Source organism: Sardina pilchardus, chromosome 9 (genome assembly GCF_963854185.1).
Source record: "Sardina pilchardus chromosome 9, fSarPil1.1, whole genome shotgun sequence".
Classification (NCBI taxonomy): Eukaryota; Metazoa; Chordata; class Actinopteri; order Clupeiformes; family Clupeidae; genus Sardina; species Sardina pilchardus.
Genome location: NC_085002.1, coordinates 27,361,885 through 27,384,324, shown reverse-complemented (window position 1 = coordinate 27,384,324; position 22,440 = coordinate 27,361,885). Strand labels below are relative to the sequence as shown.

Sequence of the window (22,440 nt, the reverse complement as noted above, 5' to 3'; positions counted from 1 at the left end):
GTAGTTCTCCTAAATTCTGCAAAATCAATTCTGAATATAAGCCCACACAAAGTAGAAAAAAAATCAATTATTTCATTTATTTTTCATCGATGTTTCTGTGTGCTTCAATCCATATGTCAGCTGGCTGGAAATGACAGCCTCTAGGATTAATTTGAACATCGATGTTTTCTAATAAGATTGTCTTTTAAGCTTAAAATAAACTGCATGAGACAGGCTCACTGCTGTGTGAGAGATTCAGACCTGCTGGCTGTTACAGCTCGTCAGAGGATTTCAGAGACAAGTTTCAAACGTTTAATACGGCACTTTCAAAGTAGAAAGACTAGTTTGAAATAGTGGATAAATCTCCACCTATCATTGTCTTGTCTCATCTTCCACTCCCACCGTTAGCGGGAGTTACTGTATGAAGGATTAGAATCTCACTTTTAAATTAAAGTAAGTAAGTAAATCGATCAACTCCTTTGGGATTATTTGTCAGTGGATTTCAGAACACCACTTTCCAATTATATATATAACATATATCTCCATGTATCATTTGTCAATATATTTTAACATAATATAATTGTCAATATATTTGAATATGATAGTATACAGTGCCCTCCAAAAGTATTGGAACACATGCTTCAGTTAAAGTATATAAAATCATCTTTTGGAAATTGATCTGGGGAGGGGGAGTGCGACTGGGAATATCCGCCTCCTTGTTGTCCCTGTCAAGGTTGCCATGGTCATGAGACACCTCAACAGGTGTGTCAACGAGTGCTAACCCCCCCCCGCCCCCTCACCTGTGCACGCTGCCTGCAGGCCCTGAACAAGCTGATGGAGACGGAGAAGGTGAAGGGCTTCAGCCAGGTGGTGATCTCCTCCAACCTGCGCGACGCCACCTCCCACCTGCTGCAGGCCGGGGGTCTCGGGGGAATGAAGCACAACACCGTGCTGGTCAGCTGGCCCAGGAACTGGAAGCAGGCCGAGGACCACTCCACCTGGAGGAACTTCATCGGTAAGGGCTCTCAGAAGGGCCTGAGGGTTTACCTGAGGCCAGGCCATTAGCGACTATGAAGAAGTGTCCACCGTCTTGCATTTGTAAAAGATTAAAAACTGTCTAGATAGAAAGGTCTTCTTTTTAATTGCACAAACTGGTTTAAAATGGACGTTACACATTACAACTTGCACATCAATCAGTCGGTCTCCTACTGTACACACCAAAACTCTAGACCTTTTATGGCGCACCAGAGTGGGTGTGGCCTAATTAACCCATCACCTCACCTGTAGACTATCGAAAGCTAACAGCCCGCTAGGCACATGTGCAAAAGCGCATTAAATTAAAACAGTCCAAAAACACGGAAGTTGTAATTAGCATCTTCACAGTGATAATGACGGAAGTCAATGGAGAAACTGGACTGATGACTATGGACATCTTATTATCTATGAATGTCATGTAGGATCTGGGATAGTGTTTGGACTAAAGTCGCTCTATTTTAGTAGTTAGTTGTTTCTACTTTGGTGCCTTTGTGCTATATGACATTATTTTTATTGTCATAAATGTTATCTTAAAGGTTGGATACATGCTGTAAAACTGTGTTTTAGTTTGATGCCATATTGGCAGTCCTCCTGCAGTTTAAATCAGCTGTGTTTATCTCATGTGTGTCTTACTCATCTGTGTCTGTCTGTGTGTGTGTGTGTGTGTGTGTGTGTGTGTGTGTGTGTGTTTCCCGTACTTTTGACAGAGTTGGTCAGAGAGACCACAGCTGCCAGCCTGGCACTGATGGTGCCCAAGAACATTGCAGCATTCCCATCTAACGGCGAGCGCTTCACAGAGGGCCACATCGACGTCTGGTGGATCGTCCACGACGGAGGCATGCTGATGCTCCTGCCCTTCCTCCTCAGGCAGCACAAGGTGTGTGCGTGTGTGTGTGTGTGTGTGTTCAGTAGAGACCTACAGAGCATTCCAAAGTACAACAGAAAAGAAAAACTAATTGTGTCCGGGTGTCGGGGATATTCTTGTCTGTGGGGTTGTGTGTGTATGTGTTCATTCAGTAGAGACCTAAAGAGAATATTCTGGGGATATTCTTGTCTGTGGGGTTGCTAAAGGTGTCCCGGTGTTGGGGCTGTTCTTGTCTGTGGGGTTGCTAAGGTGTCCCGGTGTTGGGGCTGTTCTTGTCTGTGGGGTTGCTAACGGTGTCCCGGTGTTGGGGCTGTTCTTGTCTGTGGGGTTGCTAACGGTGTCCCGGTGTTGGGGCTGTTCTTGTCTGTGGGGTTGCTCGGCAGGTTTGGAGGAAGTGTAAGATGCGCATCTTCACCGTGGCTCAGATGGACGACAACAGCATTCAGATGAAGAAGGACCTGACCACTTTCCTCTACCACCTGCGTATTGAGGCCCAGGTCGAAGTCGTGGAAATGGTACAGAACTCACACACCTACACACATATTCTCACGCAAACACACACACAGATGTACAAACTCCATTCCAAAAAGTAATTTCCCTCTGGAACCTGTATGTCAGTGCTGTGGAGAAGACATAGGCCTACACTCACCTACAGTCACCCCCCTCCTCTCTCTCTCTCTCTCTCCCCTCCTCTCTCTCTCTCTCTCTCTCTTTCTCTCCCTCTCTCCCCTCTCTCTCTCCTGTGTATCTGTAATAGTGTGTGTAAGTGATCAGACTTCATCTGCGTCTCTCCTTTGGTGTTTTTCTGTGCAACTGATAAGGTCACCTTATCTAAAGGTCGCTGAAGGTCGATCCCATCTGATTGGTTCACAGGAGTGCAGTCTAGTCTAATGGTGACATTTTCGCAGCGATGGATTAAAATAGCGTCTCTGGCGTTATCAGCAGGAAGAAAGTCTCAGTGTCTGCGGCTCTGACCTTGCTGTCCCACTTACAAATCCTCTACAGAAGACATGATGCTTTTAAGTCTAAAGGGCCTCATGATATATATATTTATATATTTATGTGACAGTTAGGTCTAGCCGAGCTATTTATTCATTTTTGATTGGATGAGAGGCATTCTATGAGTTGTCTAAGTACTGAGATATCCCAGCACAACGCCACTCAAGACTTTAAACTGCTAGTAATCACTACACGTATCACATTGAACAACCAACACAAACATTCCATTCATTCATAGCAAGAGAGTAACTATTTCATAATGTCACCTACAGTATAAGTGAGAAGCACACAAAGTAGGTGTCTGGCAGAGAGCCCGTTAATGAGCTCAGACGTATTTTTGATAGCGTTAGCACTTCTCAGAGGATGCTAAAAGAGCACTTTTGATGTGATTAGTCCTTGTGCCATGCATGAGTTCATGTGTTGTGTGTGACTAGAGACATATTATACATATTTTTTTGGTCATAAAACCTGGGTTAGAAAATATAAGCGCACAAACGCTGAACTTGTTCATACAAAACTACTGCCCTTTTAGAGTTAGCTCCGCCATGTTGAATATTTTTTTTCAAGTTCACTCTCAAGCAACGTATGTTTTGAGTGGTGTCACGTTGCTGGGCAACGGTAAATGTAAACGCTAAAGATTAGAACTATTTGTGTGGGTGGAGGATGAACGAACAAAAATCTTTAAAAAAAAAAAAAAAGAACAATATGAAACACAATTTAAAACTTAAAGCTAAATTAGTAATGGGACTGTTGTATGAAAGCAATATGACACTCGTGGTCGTCGGCCTTCGGCCTCGTACCTACAGCTGAATCCAGCCTTTACCATCCCCACTCCCACTCAAATCATATTGCTTGAATATATAGGGCTATATACATTTTGCCTATATACAGTATATTTTCCCAGCAAGGAAAATATTGTTCTGTGCATGCATTTGACATGTTTGAATTGTCCTATCGGTCAGATTAGTTTTGTGTGTGTCACTAAGTGTTTCCCATGCTTTTGTCTGATTGGTTCTCTTGCAGCAAGACAGTGACATCACAGCCTACACCTATGAGAAGACTCTAATGATGGAGCAGCGCTCTCAAATCCTCAAACAGATCAATCTCACCAAGACGGAGCGGGAGCGCGAGGTGAGACACACACACGCACGCACGCGCACACACACACACACACACCTGCACACAGTGGCGCCTGCAGGCATACGGCCGTACGCACCGTGCGTACCTTGAGACTACTCATCAAGGAAAGAAAATGACCCTTGTGCGTGTGTATTCACATCAAATTGGCCTACCATAACTTCCCAACTATGCACAATATCCCATTAGCCGCATGCCATGCCATCAGGCTATTTACAATTTTCTATATGAAGTTTGTCAACACGTTATCAAAATTAACTTAATGCAGAGCTACTGTATATCCACGCGCACATATTTCATTTGAGCAGGAGAGATTACGCACGCAGGCGCGCAAGTAGGCTTGTTGTTTTCTTTTACTCGGCTATCTATTGTTATCAGAACACAATGTGACGCTAAATCACTAACTGAAATACTCATCGTGGATATCGCAAGTTCTTTTAAACAACGAAAAGAGAAAGAATGGAAGATGGAGGCAGGAAAGCTAGAGGAGATTCCAGATGGGCAATAACAAGCTAGGTAGACAATTTGTGTGCTTGTCGGAACGTTAGACTAGCATTACAACACTGTTTAATATCAGACGTTAATGCTTGAACAAAATTAAACGTAACTTAGCAGTAACTTAGCTGTGTAACGTTGTCCAAATGAGTATTGTGTAAGGGATAATCAACGACGCGCCGTGCGTTTATAGGAAAATAATGCACGTTCGAAGTGGTAATAAGGACCCGACGCCGCAGGCGGAGGGGACTATACACTTCGATAAGTGCATTATCTTCCTTTATCTCCCTCAACAATGGAATTCTCGTCTCTGATTGGCTGATGGGGTGGCCATTAACTTCGTATAACCTGCTACCTTCGAAGTAGTTCCCGTATCACACTTGAATATTAATTCGCCAAACTCGTTGCGAAGTTTAAAGGGATATTCCGCCATTTTTGGAAATACGCTCATTTTCCACCTTTCCTCGAGCAAAACAATCGATATTTACCTTGTTCCCGTTCATCCAGCCATTCTGTGAGTCTGGCGATACAACTTTTAGCTTCAGCCTAGCATAGATCATTGAATCGGATTAGACCATTAGCTTCTCGCCTGCTAGCTTCATGTTTAAAAGTGACTAATATTTCTGGTAATTTTCCCATTTAAAACGTGTGTCCTCTCAAGTTAGAAAGTGCAATAAGACCAACTGAAAATGAACCCTGCCGTTTTTCTAGGCTGATTTGACATGGAACTACATTCTCATCTGGCGTAATAATCAAGGCAACTTGCAGCTACTGGCACTACTACTGCTTGATGTCTATGGGGACTATTTTCAGATGCTGCGTACGATATCACTGCGCCTATGGTACGTTTGCAAGTTGCCTTGATTATTACGCCAGATGAGAGTGTAGTTCCATGTCAAATCAGCCTAGAAAAACGCCAGGTTTCATTTTCAGTTGGTCTTATTGCACTTTCTAACTTGAGAGGAGACGCGTTTTAAATGGGAAAATTATCAGAAATCTTAGTCACTTTTAAACATGAAGCTAGCAGGCGAGAAGCTAATGGTCTAATCCGATTCAGTGATCTATGCTAGGCTGAAGCTAAAAGTTGTATCGCCAGACTCACAGAATGGCTGGATGAACGGGAACAAGGTAAATATCGATTGTTTTGCTCGAGGGGAGGTGGAAAATGAGCGTATTTCCAAAAATGGCGGAATATCACTTTAAATGAACTGTCACGTTGCATCCAAGCTGAAATACAGACGTGCAGAACCATAGTAACATTGTAGCATATCACAGAGGTTGATTGTAGCTAGTTGGATGCCATGTAGGCTATAAAAGTAGCGATCTTTCAAAGTTAAAGTTAATCAGAATCCTGGGAAATGCCCGCTTGACAACGGCAGAGATAGAACTAACGACTGGCTTTTGGCCGTAGCAACCAGCCATTTAGAACTAACGACTGGCTTTTGGCCATAGCAACTATCCATTTAGAACTAGTAACGGCAGTTTTGTCCTGCAAGTAGAAAGTTGATATGTGGCGGAAAGTAGTCCCACGGTCAAGACAGTTTTAGCGATGTTAACGGACGCAACGGTGGAATAAAACTATGTTCTAAATATACAGGTTATGAATACAAACGGGAGATAAGCGGGATAACGGCCTTCGAGGTCGACCGGTTCGATGGAAATAATGGCACGGCGGAGGTAACTCCGTGCTTCGCACGTCGCCGGAGTTCTAGACCTCCACCTAGCCATTATTTCCATCGAACCGGTCACCTCGTCGGCCGTTATCCCTTACATAAACGCACGGCGCGGAGTTGATTATCCCGCTTATACCACTGCTACTATCACTTTCAAATTTCTAATTGTGTTATTGCATGTGGATGTTATAGCCTATGTAGGCTACTTTTTTGCTGACCAATGCACAAATATAAAACCGAGAAACGGACAAATATTGTACAATATCAGCAAAATATTTTCGGGGGGGTGATTGGTGTGCGTACCATAGCATTAATTCCTGCAGGCGCCCCTGCCTGCACACATGCACATACAAGGGCACACACTCTCCACACGTGTTCTGCGTACACATTTACACGTTCATACACACTGTACTACATCTATGCAGCAGAGGTGCGGTGCCAGATTCTCAAGTGATAGCACTTCTCAGGGGATGCTAAAAGAGCACTTCTAATGTGCTTAGTCCATGTGCCATGCATGAGTTCATGTTATGTGTTGTATGTGACATGAGACATGTGTGGGCTCTGAGCCATTGATCTCTGTGGTGCGCCTGTACAACTGTACACCTCTCCAGCCCCTCAAAAGCTCTCTCGCTCCCCCAGCAGAGCAGGAAAATCCATTCAGAACAGCGTCGGCTCTCCGTGACTTGAAGGGGAGACACAGACGCACAGACACAGCAAACATGCAGCGCTATCACAGGCCTCCTAAATGATGCATGTTTGTCCGCGGGCGATGCAGCTACAAGTCCAATTCCCATGTCTGCTGACATCTGTTTTCTCTTTCTTTCTCTCTCTCTTACTCACTCTTTCTCTCACTCACTCTCTCTCACTTACTCTCTCTCTCTCTCACTCACTCTCTCTCGCTCATTTTGCATCCCTCTCTCTATTTCTCCTCTCTCTCTCTGCCCCTCTTCTTCTCTTACATCCCTCTGTCTCTCGCCCTCTCTGTCACCTTCTTTCATCTCTTTTTTTCCTCATCCCTCTCTCCTTGCATCTCTTTATTTGTCTGTTTTCTCTCTTTTTTCCTCATCCCTCTCTCCTTGCGTCTCTTTATGTGTCTGTTCTCTCTCTTCTTTCCTCATCCCTCTCTCCTTGCATCTCTTCATGTGTCTGTTCTCTCTCTTCTTTCCTCATCCCTCTCTCCTTGCGTCTCTTTATTTCCCTGTTCTCTCTCTTTTTTCCTCATCCCTCTCTCCTTGCGTCTCTTTATTTCCCTGTTCTCTCTCTTCTCTCTCTCAGATCCAGAGCATCACGGACAGCTCCCGTGGGTCCATCCGCCGTAAGACCCCGGCACCGGCGCCCGCGCAGCTGAGCGTGAGCGAGGAGCAGCCCGGCGGCAGCAAGGAGGAGAAGCCCGAGGAGGAGGTACGGCCCGGTTCCCCCCGGCAACCGCTTTCTGTTGCCACAGAGACAGCCACGTCGCGTAAACCCTGAACACTACGGCAGCCTGACTCCTGTCTGTGAGCTGCAGCAGCCTGACTCCTGTCTGTGAGCTGTCTGTGAGATATGGCAGCCTGACTCCTGTCTGTGAGCTGTCTGTGAGATATGGCAGCCTGACTCCTGTCTGTGAGATATGGCAGCCTGACTCCTGTCTGTGAGCTGTCTGTGAGATATGGCAGCCTGACTCCTGTCTGTATGCTGTCTGTGAGCCATGGCAGCCTAACTCCTGTCTGTGAGCTGTCTGTGAGCTACGGCAGCCTAACTCCTGTCTGTGAGCTGCGGCAGCCTAACTCCTGTCTGTGAGCTGCAGCAGCCTAACTCCTGTCTGTGAGCTGTCTGTGAGATATGGCAGCCTGACTCCTGTCTGTGAGCTGTCTGTGAGCTGCGGCATACGGTGGCCGAGAAGGGCCAAACGCGCTCAATTAGAGAAAGCAGTTTCAAATACAAAACGGTGCAAATTAACAAAAGTACAAACAGAGAAACGTGGTACAAATAAAAAAAACGCACTGCAAGAAACAAAAGCAAATGCATCTTCATGAAATGCGCTGCAGGAAGAGAAACGATGCAAAACACAAAACGCTGCATCTTCATGAAATGCGCTACAAATAGAGAAACGATGCAAGATACAAAAAGCTGCAAGTACAGCGCTCCTACAACGGAAGTGCTCCAAACCTCCAGAGGGCGCTCTCACAGTGACAGCGCCATGGAGAAGCTGACACACAAGAGGATGACGAGTTCTTCTAAAATGTAGCACAACGTCACGTAATGTACAGCGTTGTACAGTGACATAAACATAATATATGAATATAAACAAAGACAAGTCACATTACCTTGCTACGCTGTAATGCAACTTCTTCTTGCGATCAGTTTTTGATTGAGACGTTAGAAGAACTCGTCATCCTCCTGTGTGTCAGCTTCTCCATGGCGCTGTCACTGTGAGAGCGCCCTCTGGAGGTTTGGAGCACTTCCGTTGTAGGAGCGCTGTACTTGCAGCTTTTTGTATCTTGCATCGTTTCTCTATTTGTAGCGCATTTCATGAAGATGCAGCGTTTTGTGTTTTGCATCGTTTCTCTTCCTGCAGCGCATTTCATGAAGATGCATTTGCTTTTGTTTCTTGCAGTGCGTTTTTTTTCATTTGTACCACGTTTCTCTGTTTGTACTTTTGTTAATTTGCACCGTTTTGTATTTGAAACTGCTTTCTCTAATTGAGCGCGTTTGGCCCTTCTCGGCCACCGTAGCGGCAGCCTAACTCCTGTCTGTGAGCTATGGCAGCCTAACTTCTGTCTGTGAGCTATGGCAGCCTAACTCCTGTCTGTGAGCTATGGCAGCCTAACTCCTGTCTGTGAGCTATGGTAGCCTAACTCCTGTCTGTGAGCTGCGGCAGCCTAACTCCTGTCTGTGAGCTACGGCAGCTCCTTGGGACAAACAGGACTCACACATGGGGCTGTGTTTTGGCGATCACAAAGTGGTGCAAAGCGTGACGCAAAGCTGATTCTTATCTCACATCCAGCGAGTGGCGGATTTCCACCTTTATTAAACCTTGTGCCCAGGGGTGTGGCATAGATGAGTGCAGAATGTGTGTAGTCACAAACCCTGAGTTATATACATGGTCTGGTCTCGCATGCAAGCAGATTCCTTCAAATGTGCCGCTGACTGGCAAAATCCTGATGCCCTGATGCCCTGTTTGAAGCTGCGCTGCTTGCTGTTAAAGGGAATGACAGATGTGGTTAGAAGATGTTACGCCCAAAACACACCCATGACTGATTAAGAAACAGAAGAACAACCCTTTGGAACAATGCGCTCAGTGTTTGATAACAAAAATACCCCAAAAACACCCCTAAATGTATTAAGCTTTTAGCCATTTAGCACCAGTTTTTTTTAGCAAATGCCGTTTTCTGTGTCATGTCCTCAAATGTGTCTGCTAGCTTGCCACTGTATGCATCTCTTGTAGGTATAACATATCATTGTAATTTAACTAGCGTTAGCCTAATGTATTTATTACTGCTAATCTGGCCGTGAGCCACCCCTTCATTAAGCAATCGCTGATAGCGCCGCTCATGCTAAAGGCGCAGATAATGCCGAGATAATTGCCGCTGCCCAGCCGAGTATAATAATAGTCTTTTGTTATAGATCACTGGCTCTGGCTCGCCACCTCCGCGCTCACCTCTCTCCCATCGCGCCTCTGTGCCGGGCCTCCGATTCATCTGATCTGAGATCAGAGATAATTAGCGGTGCAGTCAGCTAATTGCTGCTGCAGGCTGCTGTACAGGGCAGGCTGCAGCAGCAGTGCACAGGTTAGACTCAGAGAGAGGGAGGGATCATGTCCACCACCACTAGTCCACCTCTGCTTCTGCTTGGTTTAGGGAAGTGTGAAGTGTTCAGTTGTTTTGCTAAAGTGTGTGTGTGTGTGTGTGTGTGTGTGTGTATGTGTGAGCATGTGCGTGAGTGTGTGCATGTGTGTGTGTGTGTGTGTGTGTGTGTGTGAGCATGTGTGTGTGTGTGTGTGTGTGTGTGAGCGTGTGCATGTGTGTGTGAGTGTGCATGTGTGTGTGTGTGTGTGTGTTTGTGTGTGTGTGTGAGCATGTGCGTGTGTGTGTGAGCGTGTGAGTGTGCGTGTGCATGTGTGTGTGTGTGTGTGGGTGTGTGAGCATGTGTGTGTGTGTGTGCGTGTGTGAGCATGTGTGAGCGTGTGTGAGCGTGAGCGTGTGTGTGTGTGCGTGTGAGTGTGAGTGTGTGCGTGTCCTCTAAGGTAATGTGTATCAGTGATTGTGTTTGATGTGTGTCTGCTGCTGCTGGTTATAATTGCTCTCTCTCTCCTTCCTCTCTCCTTGGCTGTGGTGGAATGATCCCTCATCCCCTGACATCTCCCTTCTTTATCGCTCAATTCCTCAATGGTGCTGCCCCATTTGGTCTTTCCTTTTCTTCTCTCTCCCCCTTTCCCTCACTCGTTTTCTCCCTCCCTCCCTTCCTCCCTCTCTCTCTCCTTCTCTCTGTCCCTCTGGCCATTCTCCTTTCTTTATCCCTCCCTCTTTTTCTTGCTCTTGCTACCAATCTCTCTGTTTCTATCCCTCCCTTCTTCCTTATTTCTCCCTCTCTATTCTTTCATTTCTTTCTCTCTCCCTCACCCTCTTTCTCTCTCTCTTCCTCTCTCTCCTCTCCTCCTCTCTCTCCCTCCCTCTCCCCTTCCTTTCTCTCTCTCCCTCTCTCTCTCCCTCTCTCTCCTCTCCTCTCCTCTCTCTCCCTCCCTCCATCTCCCCCTTCCTTTCTCTCTCTCTCCCTCTCACTCCCTCTCTTCCCCCTTCCTCCCTCTCTCTCCCTCTCTCTCTCACTCCCTCTCTCTCCCTTCCTCCCTCTCTCTCCCTCTCTCCCTCCTGATGTTCCATGGTGTTGGTTCTCTGCCCTGTCTTGTGTCCTGTCTTAGTCTGTGGCTGTGTCCCCCCCGTCACAGGAGCAGCTCATCCACGACCAGAGCACCAACCCCCCCACCCCGGCCACCCCCCAGTCCCCCGCCACCGAGAGCATCGAGACCCCCGGGGAGGCCCAGAGGACCTGGACCGACCCCAAGTGCCCCGCCGACGGCGAGCCCCCCAAACCCCCCACTGGGGCCACCCCCGAGGGCATTAAGGACCTCTTCAGCATGAAGCCGTGAGTATGGGGGCGCCTGCAGGGGGCATCTGCGGGACTCTCCGTTTCTCTCTCTCGAACGCGTTTAACGTTTTCATTCAACACTGAAGTTTTCGTGACATTTACATTTTTCTTTTAAGACTAAGCGACAGACTTCATAGAAATGGTAATAGAAATAGAGACAGGCATTATACAAATTAGAAAAACAGAAAAATAAAAAACACACACACACACACACAATACATAACTCATTAGCATAACAGTTACACAGTACAGTTAACAGAGCAGCGCAGTACAGCTGCTCCTGTGCAGTCTGTAATGAGCAGACACTGCTCTGGGAGCTGTCCAAAGCTCCTGTCCTGCCTGTACGCCTGAGTCCCATTATACACTGGCCTCGCTGGCCTCTGCCCTGATGGCAGCTGGTTTCCACTTAAAGGTGAACTGTGCCAGTTTTTTAGCTTAATTTGCCCTAACTGATCAACTTTGGAGTCATTGGAATGGTTATTGGACTTATTTTGGGTTGCACCTGTGAGTGGAAAAACCGCGCTTGTCAATAGACAAACAGACAAACTTGCAAGTGCAGTTTTTCACATGTTTTTTTTGCGAGGCTTCATGAAAAGGCAGACTGACCGATAGAGTAGTGTTGTAAAATATACTAACTAAAGCTGTAGGGGAAGCTCTGAAGAAAAACCTGCTAGCGTAAAACGAGAAAACAGCGAAGAAATCGCCAAACCTGCATAGTTCCTCTTTAACAAAACAGAATGCAGAAAACATCCACTGAGCCTTTTGTCCATGTGTACAACATGCACACACGCTCCTGTTTGGACTAACCTGTAGTCAAACAGTGATGGATGCAAACCCTCCTGGATCCAACCAGCATCACTCCACGGTCAGCCTCAAATCCAACACTGGGGTAGATTCTCGATCGAGCCAGTTTGACGCTGAAAAATAGCACGTCTTACCCAATCACCGACAGATGTGAAATGTGAGACAAGCTTCCTAGAGTTGCAATATAATCCCTGAAAGTAGAAAGTATACAGTCCATGATCCTAATCCAAAAGACTTTGTCAAATGCAGCTAAATGCACGTTGCCGTCCTTTACCTGGCTGCTCTGCGTGCGTGTGTGTGTGTGTGTGTGTGTTTTGTGTGTTTTGTGTGCACATGCCTGGCTCTGTAAGTGGGATGCACGCATAGTGGAGTCCTTCAGGAGTGTAGAAGGATGCACGGATACTAGGATGTTTATTTGTCACATGCATACTGTATGATAACTAAAGTAAAGATTGCAGTGAAATTGTCAGAAAACGAAAAAGAGAAGAAAACGGTGTCATTTTTTGTTGTTGTTGTCTTTCTCAAATCTCAATAACCCTTATCCAGAATAGCAGACTCTGGCTTTAACGTAGTGTTGATAACTCAAAATGTATTGTATGCAAAATGTGTTGCCAATATATTCTGATATTGATGGTAAATATATTATCCTAAATCATTGTGTTGTAGTAGTTTATCATCATGTTCAATATATTCTGATATTGATGGTAAATATATTGTCCAAAATCATAGTTTGGCCCTTGCTTCATCACCAGTCACTTTATAATGCCTTCCTGTCATGTCGTTGATGGAGTGATCTCAAGTCCTAGTGAGATGTGTGACTGTTAAAGTGATCATCATATCCTATTTGGTTCTATTGATTGAGCGTAATGTGATGTGGTCCATGACTGATGGCTGCTAATGTGATGAGCTCTTCCTAACTCGTGTTTCTCTCCTCTTCATGCTCCAGGGAGTGGGAGAACCTGTGAGTATCCGTTTCAGCTGAAATACACACACACACACACACACACACACACACACACACACACACACACACACACATGTAACATACACACACACACACACACACATACTGTATATACACACATACCCACATACACACACACACACACACACACACACACACACACACACACACATGTAACATACACACACACACACACATACTGTATATACACACATACCCACATACATACATGTACACACACACACAAACACAAACACAAGAGAGAGACGTATACACACATAGCAACAGAGAGTGAGAGATACACACACACACACACACACATACGGTACATATACACCCACTGTTCCACTCGCTGTGGCCAGGCCTCTGGTACACGGTCAGGCTGTGGGCTGTGGTTCACTGGGTGATTTATCGCGGTGTCATGCCCAACCTTGTAATGACTCAAACTGTGATAGAGATGGAAGGTGAGAGTGGGAGAAGAGACAGAGATGAAGAAGGAGAGAAATAAAGAGAGACAGAAAAAGAGCCGAGCAGAGAGAGAGAGAGAGAAGGAAGGTGACAGGGACATTTTTTACAAGATAATCAGATGAAGATAGTAACACACATGACACTTAGCAAAACACTTTTTCACTGTTTCCTTCACCCTGTTTCAAAATATGAAGCATGGACTTCCCATCTGTAGTGTGTATGGTGTGTAGATATCTTAACATCAGTAAAGTTCTACTCATGCATACTGTACATTTGACCAGGTATTACCGCGTAGCCTGTATGTCTGAGTACGCTCTCTGCATTGGCTGGTCAGAAGGTACATGTGTCTTTAGTTTGAAGTTGTTGCTGGTCAGTTGGTACATGTCTTTAGTGAGAGATCCTACCTGGTCAGCAGGTACAGGTGTAATGTGTGGTCTTTCTTACCTCTTACCTCCCCACAGGAACCAGTTCAACGTGCGCCGCATGCACACCGCCCTGCGGCTCAACAACGTGATCGTGAAGAAGTCCTCGGAGGCCAAGCTGGTCCTGCTCAACATGCCCGGCCCGCCCAAGAACAGGAGCGGCGACGAGAACTGTATCCTCTCAAAGCATGCTGGGAAAGCTCAACGTCGTCTTCCAGGCAGTGCTGGCATTGTCGGCTTAAAGGCACCCAACCATAACCCATCCCTAACCCTAACCCTAACCCATGCCTAACCCTAGCGCCTTCCAGGCAGCGCTGCCTTGAAGACAACGTTGGAGGCTGAAAACACCAAGAGGTGCTGGGAAAGCCCACATGTGGCAGTTGTGTCAAAAGGTTCTGTTTCTATGAAATGGCTATTCCATTATTACTATTTACTATTTACAATTACGTAATTGTTTCCTACTTTCTATAATATGTTAAAGTAATACTAGTTCTAAGCAGACATTATCTTTAGGCCATTTAAACTCCATATTGACCCTGGTGCTCTAATGCCCTATTGCTTGAGTCCATCACCACGTTATTCCTGAGCGTTATTGCCGTGCGTTATTCCTGAGCGTTATTGCCGTGCGTTATTCCTGAGCGTTATTGCCGTGCGTTATTCCTGAGCGTTATTGCCGTGCGTTATTGCTGTGCGTTATTCCTGTGCGTTATTCCTGTGCGTTACTCCTATGCGTTATTGCTCTGCGTTATTGCTGTGTGTTACTCCTGTGCGTTATTCCTGTGCGTTATTACTATGCATTATTGCTGTGTGTTATTGCTGTGCGTTACTCCTGTGCGTTATCCCTAGGTGCGTTATTCCTGTGCGTTATTGCTGTGCGTTATTACTATGCGTTATTGCTGTGCGTTATTACTATGCGTTATTCCTGTGCGTTATTCCTGTGTGTTATTGCTGTGCGTTATTACTATGCGTTATTGCTGTGCGTTATTACTATGCGTTATTCCTGTGCGTTATTCCTGTGCGTTATTGCTGTGCGTTATTACTATGCGTTATTCCTGTGCGTTATTCCTGTGTGTTATTGCTGTGCGTTATTACCATGCGTTATTGCGGTCCGTAACGCACTGCTTTCAGACATGGAGTTCCTGGAGGTGCTGACTGAGGGACTGAACCGAGTGCTGCTGGTTCGTGGCGGAGGACGGGAGGTCATCACCATCTACTCCTGAGATGCCTGCCCACCAACACCCCACTCCTTTAACCCCACCCCCAACCCCTCACCTGTCCAATCAGCTCCCTGCCCTCTGGCTCCACCCCCCATATATTTTAAGTCCACCCCCACACCATACGGAACTCTGTCACTGTCCACCAATGCCTGCCCAGAAAAAAAAAAACAGACCATGCTGGTCCAGCTAACCCCCACCACTGTCTCTGAACCAATCATGCTGCAGCTGAAGGTCTGTCAGATAACTAGGCCCCGCCCAGCCTTCTTTAGACTCCACCCCCCATTGATAAGACCAATACAAGACACTCTTGGAATGAAAACTTATCACAGAGCAATACCGCCCCACCCCCCCACCCACCCCACTCCCCAAAGTAACTCCCTAATGGCAGGCTCTCCAAGCAACCCATCAAGCAAAGACCCCCCCCAGACAGCCCTAAAAGCCCCATGTCACCTTTTCCAGAAGCCCGAAGCTTTGGCCATCACTCAACCAAGAGCACCAGAGAAGAAGATAAAGAAGAAGAAGAAGAAAAAAAAGAACAAGCTGCAGATCTCTGGCTCACTGTCGCCCCCCTGTGGTGTATTCAGAGCATGCTCAGTCTTAACTGTCGTCCACAGACGTCTGCTCTCTGTGAGTCTGCCACCAGCACTCGTTTCCTGTCCCTGCGTCCATCCGTCCGCCCGCCCGTCCTCATCGTTCGTGTTCCACAGTCACACTGGACAGCTGACAGGTGTGGGGGTAAGAGGAGGAGGGACCAGGGCAGTTGTTTTGGTTTTCTGCACCTTTTGTTGTCCACAGTGTATGTCTGTGTGTAAGTGTGTGTGTGTGTGTGTGTGTGTGTGTGTGTGTGTGTGTGTGTGTGTAGTGGGAGGGAGTGCTAGAGTTTGTTAGATCTGTGAGGTGTGTCGATGCTCATCAGACAGTGGGAGGGCCGTTTGACGCTGCCTGTCCTTAGCAATGACGGCGAGTCCGACTCCCTCTCAGCCGAGAGTGAGAGCAATGATGAGCAAGACCACGCCCCCCCCCCCCCCCCCCGCTCTTCTCTCTCCCTGTTCTTCACCACCTACATCGCTTATTGTTGCTGTTTTTACCTCCATCCATCTCCTTAAGTAAAGTTGTGATGAAATGGTTCCTCAGAGGACAGTGGAGGGAACTAAATTAGTTCTCGCTCACTGCTTGATCCTCTGGACCTCGCCGGTCACTGCTGCCGTGGCTCTCAGAGGTGGACGGTCACTCCCTCACACACACTCTCACACACCTGTGTGTCGCAAACATCTTAATGTTCCCTTAACATTGGAAGTGGCCCTCTGCCCCCTCCTAGACTGCCACGTTTAGTGCCAAAAACAAATCCGACTGGTGAGGACTGTCACCCTGCTGGGACTGCTTGACAAGACAAACGGACGCTCCCAAGAGAACCAGATCCGGAACTAGAACCCAAGATTCTAAAACTGGAATCAGTGGAACTGACATCAGCATGGAGATGGACACGTAGGAGAAGAAGAAGATGAAAAAGAAAACAAAGCAAAAGAAACAAATAGAGAAAAAAAACAACAAAGCGCCCCCTTGTGGGTAGATGTAAATAGTGTACACTGTTACCTGATGCGTTGTGAAATATCAGTGTGGTATTTTATTTTGTGACTAACTACTGTAACCAGTTTGTAGACAGGAAAACCTTCCTATCTCACAGGGTCAGCTTTGAAGGCTTGTGATTGGCTGGAGACTCCTCTACCCATGATTCCCATGGGTTCTGTGGGCGGACCTTAGGCAAGCACCATACCTGCACTGGCAGCCACTCTGCAACAAGTGATTTCATGACTTCAGCTGTTGTAAGCCTAAATGTGTGTGTGTGTGTGTGTGTGTGTGTGTGTGTGTGTGTGTGTGTGTGTGTGTGTGTGTGTGTGTGTGTGTGTGTGTGTGTGTGTGTGTCTGTCTGTCTGTCTGTCTGTGTGTCTGTGTGCGTGCATGTGTGCATTCGTGCGTGAGCGCCCGTGCTTGCGTTTGTGTGTGAGTGTGTGTGTCGTGTGTTTGCATGGCTGTATGATTTTCTTCTAAAAAATTCAGTTTATGCTAGATTGCATAAAGTATGCGAGTTATCCATCTTTTTAAAAACAAAAAACAAAAAAGTGTATTTGTTGCCTATCCGTCTGTCTAACTATCTATCTTGCAAATATACATTTTGTTCTATTATATCAGAGCTATATCATAAACCAAAATACAAATGTTGAAGATATATAAATCCTATATAAAAGTTTGCCAAACTGAGATGCATGTGCCATATGAAGATAAAAAAGAGACGTAACGAGCAGATTAATTCTCTGCTGCTTAACGACGTGAAGAGGACGATTCTGATTGGTCGTGTTGAATAGCAGGCTGTTGTGGGAAAAGAACTACTAGGAGATCTAAAAGGAAACAAAAGGAACTCCGACGCCTGGATCTGAACTCTATGCATTACTAACATTAGGAGGAGATAGTCAGTCGTAGCTAGAGCATAGAGTGAGATGAGTATTTATTTTAACGTGACTGAATTGGTAGATAAATGCATATTCGTACATTCAAAGTGCATTTTTGACGGAAAGTGCAATAGGTAAAATCTGGATTCACATTTCACTTTGTTGTTTATTTTTGTACACATATTTTTATTAGAGGATTTTATTTTACCGTCGATATCACACAGATGTTTAATGTTTGTACTATGACTTAAGGTGTTTTGATCACTTGCACTTGTGGTAAAATTATTTATAAATATATATAAATATATAAATATATATATATATATGAATCATCTGAGAGAAAATGGTATAGTTTACAGAATACAGTATTATGTTTTACAGATGTATGAAATATATCCCATGGGTCATGAATGCTGCTAGATTATTATTAATAGATTATCGTACTGTGTGTGAGTGTATATAGAAAAATATTTACAAAACTATTTACAAAGAAATATTAAAATATCAGATAAAGGGTAAACACAGATACATATCAGACTAGGAGGTCTTGCCCTCTGTTCAGAGGTTCCCTTTGGACGGAGGCTGATGATTGCCTTATGTGAGGAGTTGCTGCAAACTAGAAGTCAAAATGGCCGTGTCAGTGAGTCCTCTTGCGAACGACCGGAAAGAGGACCTTAGCTGAGACTGACCTGATCAAATGAGGGTCTCAGACAGGCTAAATGAGGTGAACTGAATCAGCAGATGTTTCTAGGGTCTGTGAACAGACTCAAGAGAGTTTGCGTCGTTAAGTCAAGTAGAACCAGTAAGGGTATTTTTTTTGTGTGACTTGCCTGAATTCCTTTGAGGTCTTAAGAACACTATTGTTTATGGGCTAATTCTTCCTCGTGAATGGAAACCGTTTGTGTAAACCTGCCAAATTCTGAACTTAGGGCTAGCTGCTTTCCTCGGACTAGCTTGTCTTGCTTCAGGCATGGTCTGCAGACCAAATCTGAGCTCCAAGGGACCAACTTATCAGCCAGCGCACGGATTTGCCAGCAACATGGTGATGCCCTTATGCATGAACTTAACTGAGTCGGCCATCTCTGTTCTGTTATTTATTCCCTCAACTTCCTCACTGTTTTAAACTCTAACCTTATATTCGGATCAGTGGTTTGGGGGGCTTTTTGTCTTCAGCGTCAAAGCTGAAGCACTCAGGCAAGTTAAACTTGTCTTACTGTGAACCAAGTCAGTGTTGCTGACTAAAGACATATGGCTTTTTTGACGGTGAAAAACTAGTGCACATATGTGTTTCTTGTGTGTGTGTATGTGTGTGCATCCCACAATGGGAGCTCACACAATTGGTTTAAAAAAAAAAAAAATATCATAGCATGCTTGAAATCAAAGCGGAGGACAAACTGATTATGGAGACCCTGCACAGACTTCTCTCTTAGGGCAATCAGCACTTAAAAATGACCTTTCTCCCGAGCTGAATGAAGTTAAGGTTTAAGGTTTTATTTATTACCTGACAATGATATTGATCCAATATCAGAGCATCGCCTGCGTTGACTGAGCCTCACTTCGTCTCAAGAGTAGACACCTACAGGTGTGATGTGGGGCCAAAGGCTCCTCACTTTGTGTTTCTGTATTTTATTATCTTCCTGTTTGCATGGTCTCTGTGGGGTATATTTGTTTAAAGCTGTGTGTAGCTCGTGGTGGGCCATTAGCAGAAAAGGCAGAGGCCAGTGGGGAGAAAACATCTCGCTTTGCCGGTGTGGTGATGTGCCATTCTAAAAAAAAAACACCGTGGTGTAGACAGTTGCAGATGCACTCTATGTCCCCAGCAAAAACAAAAAACAAAAAGAAAATAAAAGAGTACATGGTATTGTAACTGTGGTGTTTTTAATATAAATAGATTCACGTTACACTAGTAGGGGAATCTGTGTGGTGAATGAATGACTCCTAGACGTGTTTCTCTTAGCTTTGGATGTACAGTGCTACTGCTTTCAGGCACTGTAGCCAATTTTTGTTGTGTGGTTATACTGTTTTTGAGTACCAAATGCGTGGTCTTCTTTTTTTTTTTCTCAATGTTGTGTGCAATACTGATTTTCACTTACTGCCTGAAGAATAAAGAAGTGTATGTTTTATTTATATTTGTTGAGTAGATTGTTCACTGAGTTTGACGTTGTCATGGGAACATCAGATAGCAATGGTCCCTTTTTGTCTTCTAATGTGCGAATGCTCATGACCCTACCTGTCACCAAGCTCTTTTGTTTCATCTGAAATGAACGTCACGTCTGTTTAGTAGTGGCTAGCTGGAAAAGCACTTTATACAGCCGAGAGCTAAGATTCCTTGTATACAAAGATGAGGAGGGCCACAGTTTAATGCTGTTTTAGTGAGAGTCAAAAACTGGATCAGTAAATCGTTGATCCATACCTCCCTCTGCTGGTGAAAAGGAACATTGCCGCTAAGTGGAGGTGAATCTGCATGCCAAGCTTGACTTGGGTTTGTGATTTCAACAAAACTGTACTCGGCCCTCCATTTGCGGGCAGACTTCAAACCGTCCCCTACTCACTAGGAGCCGAGAGCTGACTTTGAGATGCATCTGGTGTATCCACATCAGACCTGAGCCAGATGTGTTCAAAGGTCAGCTAATTGGGGGCATATACTACCTGATTATTGACTTTCCTCTTATGCTTAAGGGCATAACAGTGTTTTTCTTTGGCATGCATGGCAAACTTTTTTTCCATTTACCAAATTTATTAATAATAGTGATGTGAAATTATCGTATGTGTCACTGAATTTGTTCTTTGACCACCTGTAATCCCCCTATACTCCCAACACTGTCTCCCTCCCTCCCTCCTTCCCTCCCTCCCGCTCACTAAACCCCTTTATCTCTCTCTAAAGACCAGTTGTGTGAATGCAGCAGCATACCTGAATTTTTGATCAAAGATTTTAAACAAGCGCTTCCACGTCTGGGCGGGGTTCTAGAGGGACTCTTTTGGAGCTGTCATTCCTCAACCATGTTTTACCCTTAGAAGGACCAATCTCACAATATACAATAAAAACAGGATGCAATCTTTCCAACAGGACTGCAGAAATGAAAAATGTTATGAAACAAAAACATTTAATGAGCCCTCTTTAAAATAAGTAACTCATTTTATGATACTTTTGTTGCCATTTATAAGGGACTAGCCCTGTATTTACATCCCAGTTTAGAATACTCTGAAGGGCTGTCGAGAATGTTTGTGTCTCCCATAGACTTTATACCTACACCTCCCCCTGCTAGTAGTCTACTTCAGATGAAATTGAACTATCAGCGGCGAACAACAATCATGTTCAATTGCATGCTCTCACGTCCCCTGCATCTAAAGATGTGCCTCAGTTGTTATTTACGCACGAGCCCCGGAACTGTCAACTCATAAACACATTACACGCATTTGCAGAGCTCAGCAGGCCTATCCATCCTCTCACACACTTGCTCGCTCTCCCTGCGTTGCTATGACAACACTGATGCAGTTCCCATAGAACCCCGTCCAGCCTGATCGTGATTCAACGCATGCACATAACCTGCGGAAATGTTGTGTTTAGATATAACTGTTATTGACAATGTTTAGTGGTATCCAGTGTATTATTCATGTTTTTCCACCGATCTGCATTTTATTTCTTGAGCAGTATGAAGCTGTCATTGTGTTGGGCACATTTTCTTAACATGGTCAATCAGTGTTATCTAGGATGGGGAAAGGTGTTTACATTGGTTTTTATTATGTTATGTTTGATCCATAGAGTTGTATTTATTTAGTCTCGAAACACACATTTTACCTTCAGATAAACTTACCAAAGCTTCTTTAGTTATCTTCTCACTTGTATGAAAATCTCATTTCAAAGAATTAAGATCAAATTTGAGTGTGATTTGATTTAGCAGCAGTATTTGTTTCCAGTATTATCCATGCCTTAAACTATTGCTGGAATTGGCAGCTACCTACAAACACAAGTGCTTTCAACACTTCACCATTCGGGCCTATTTTCAGTTCAAATGGCCATTCAAGTATCAATTTCAAAATGTAAACACAAACTCAAAACACACTTATAACCCCGAGTCTAAGATATGTAGCATTATCTACACCATTTAAATCCGTAGTGAAATGTAGACGTGAAATTGCATTGGCCATGCATAAAAACAAAACAAGTTGTAGGTTACTTGTTTGTGCAACTGCACAATCCTCAACAAAAAAAAGTGAAAGAACTTGAAGCTTCAACAGACATTCCTATTTGTTTTTAATTCTTTTGAACGAAGAAAAAGTTAAGTATGAATGTTTTACACAAAGTGGATGTATAGTAAATGCTCAAGAACAGTTTTCCCACCGAGTAAACATCTTCCCCCCCCCCACCCCCATCCCCCCCAACATCCTCCACTGCTTTTTGGCAAGCTCCAAGTGACGAGTAGTCTGCTGAACATATGTTAGTGTTTTTTTCTGTGTTAAACCTTGTGTGAGGGCGTGTATGTGGGTGCGTGTGTACGAATAAGTGCACTCCTGAATGATTTTGGGGGGTGGGGGGGTGGGTGAGGCAGGGGAAGGGGCAAAGGCTTCATTTGTATATACATAAGGTACAGTTAGTGTTGAGGTGTTTATTTTTTTCGGTGTCGGTGTAAGTTCAATATTTTAAAGGAAATAAATAAGTATTCTCTATAGTGTTTCATGGTACACGAAAAAGATCAACTGTAGTTACATTTCAAATGCTTCTCTCTATGGCTTCTAGCAATGGCCCATTCCATTTTATAGATTTGTCAGCACAAAATGCAATAAACTAATACCATTTTAATACAACTTCT

General features: G+C 44.8%; 1 protein-coding gene across 1 annotated transcript in view; it reads left to right on the top strand.

Moving 5' to 3' along the window:
- The window catches only part of slc12a5a (solute carrier family 12 member 5a), a 118,798-nt gene extending 96,622 nt beyond the window's left edge, over nucleotides 1-22,176 (top strand). Inside the window, exons 18-26 of the mRNA XM_062544516.1 lie at nucleotides 799-994; nucleotides 1,722-1,891; nucleotides 2,263-2,394; nucleotides 3,902-4,009; nucleotides 7,459-7,584; nucleotides 11,108-11,304; nucleotides 13,058-13,072; nucleotides 14,005-14,138; nucleotides 15,094-22,176. Coding sequence (XP_062400500.1) covers nucleotides 799-994; nucleotides 1,722-1,891; nucleotides 2,263-2,394; nucleotides 3,902-4,009; nucleotides 7,459-7,584; nucleotides 11,108-11,304; nucleotides 13,058-13,072; nucleotides 14,005-14,138; nucleotides 15,094-15,185 — 1,170 coding nt within the window. The 3' untranslated portion in view covers nucleotides 15,186-22,176. The remainder of the gene's footprint in view (nucleotides 1-798; nucleotides 995-1,721; nucleotides 1,892-2,262; nucleotides 2,395-3,901; nucleotides 4,010-7,458; nucleotides 7,585-11,107; nucleotides 11,305-13,057; nucleotides 13,073-14,004; nucleotides 14,139-15,093) is intronic.
- The last annotated feature ends 264 nt before the right edge of the window (nucleotides 22,177-22,440 follow it).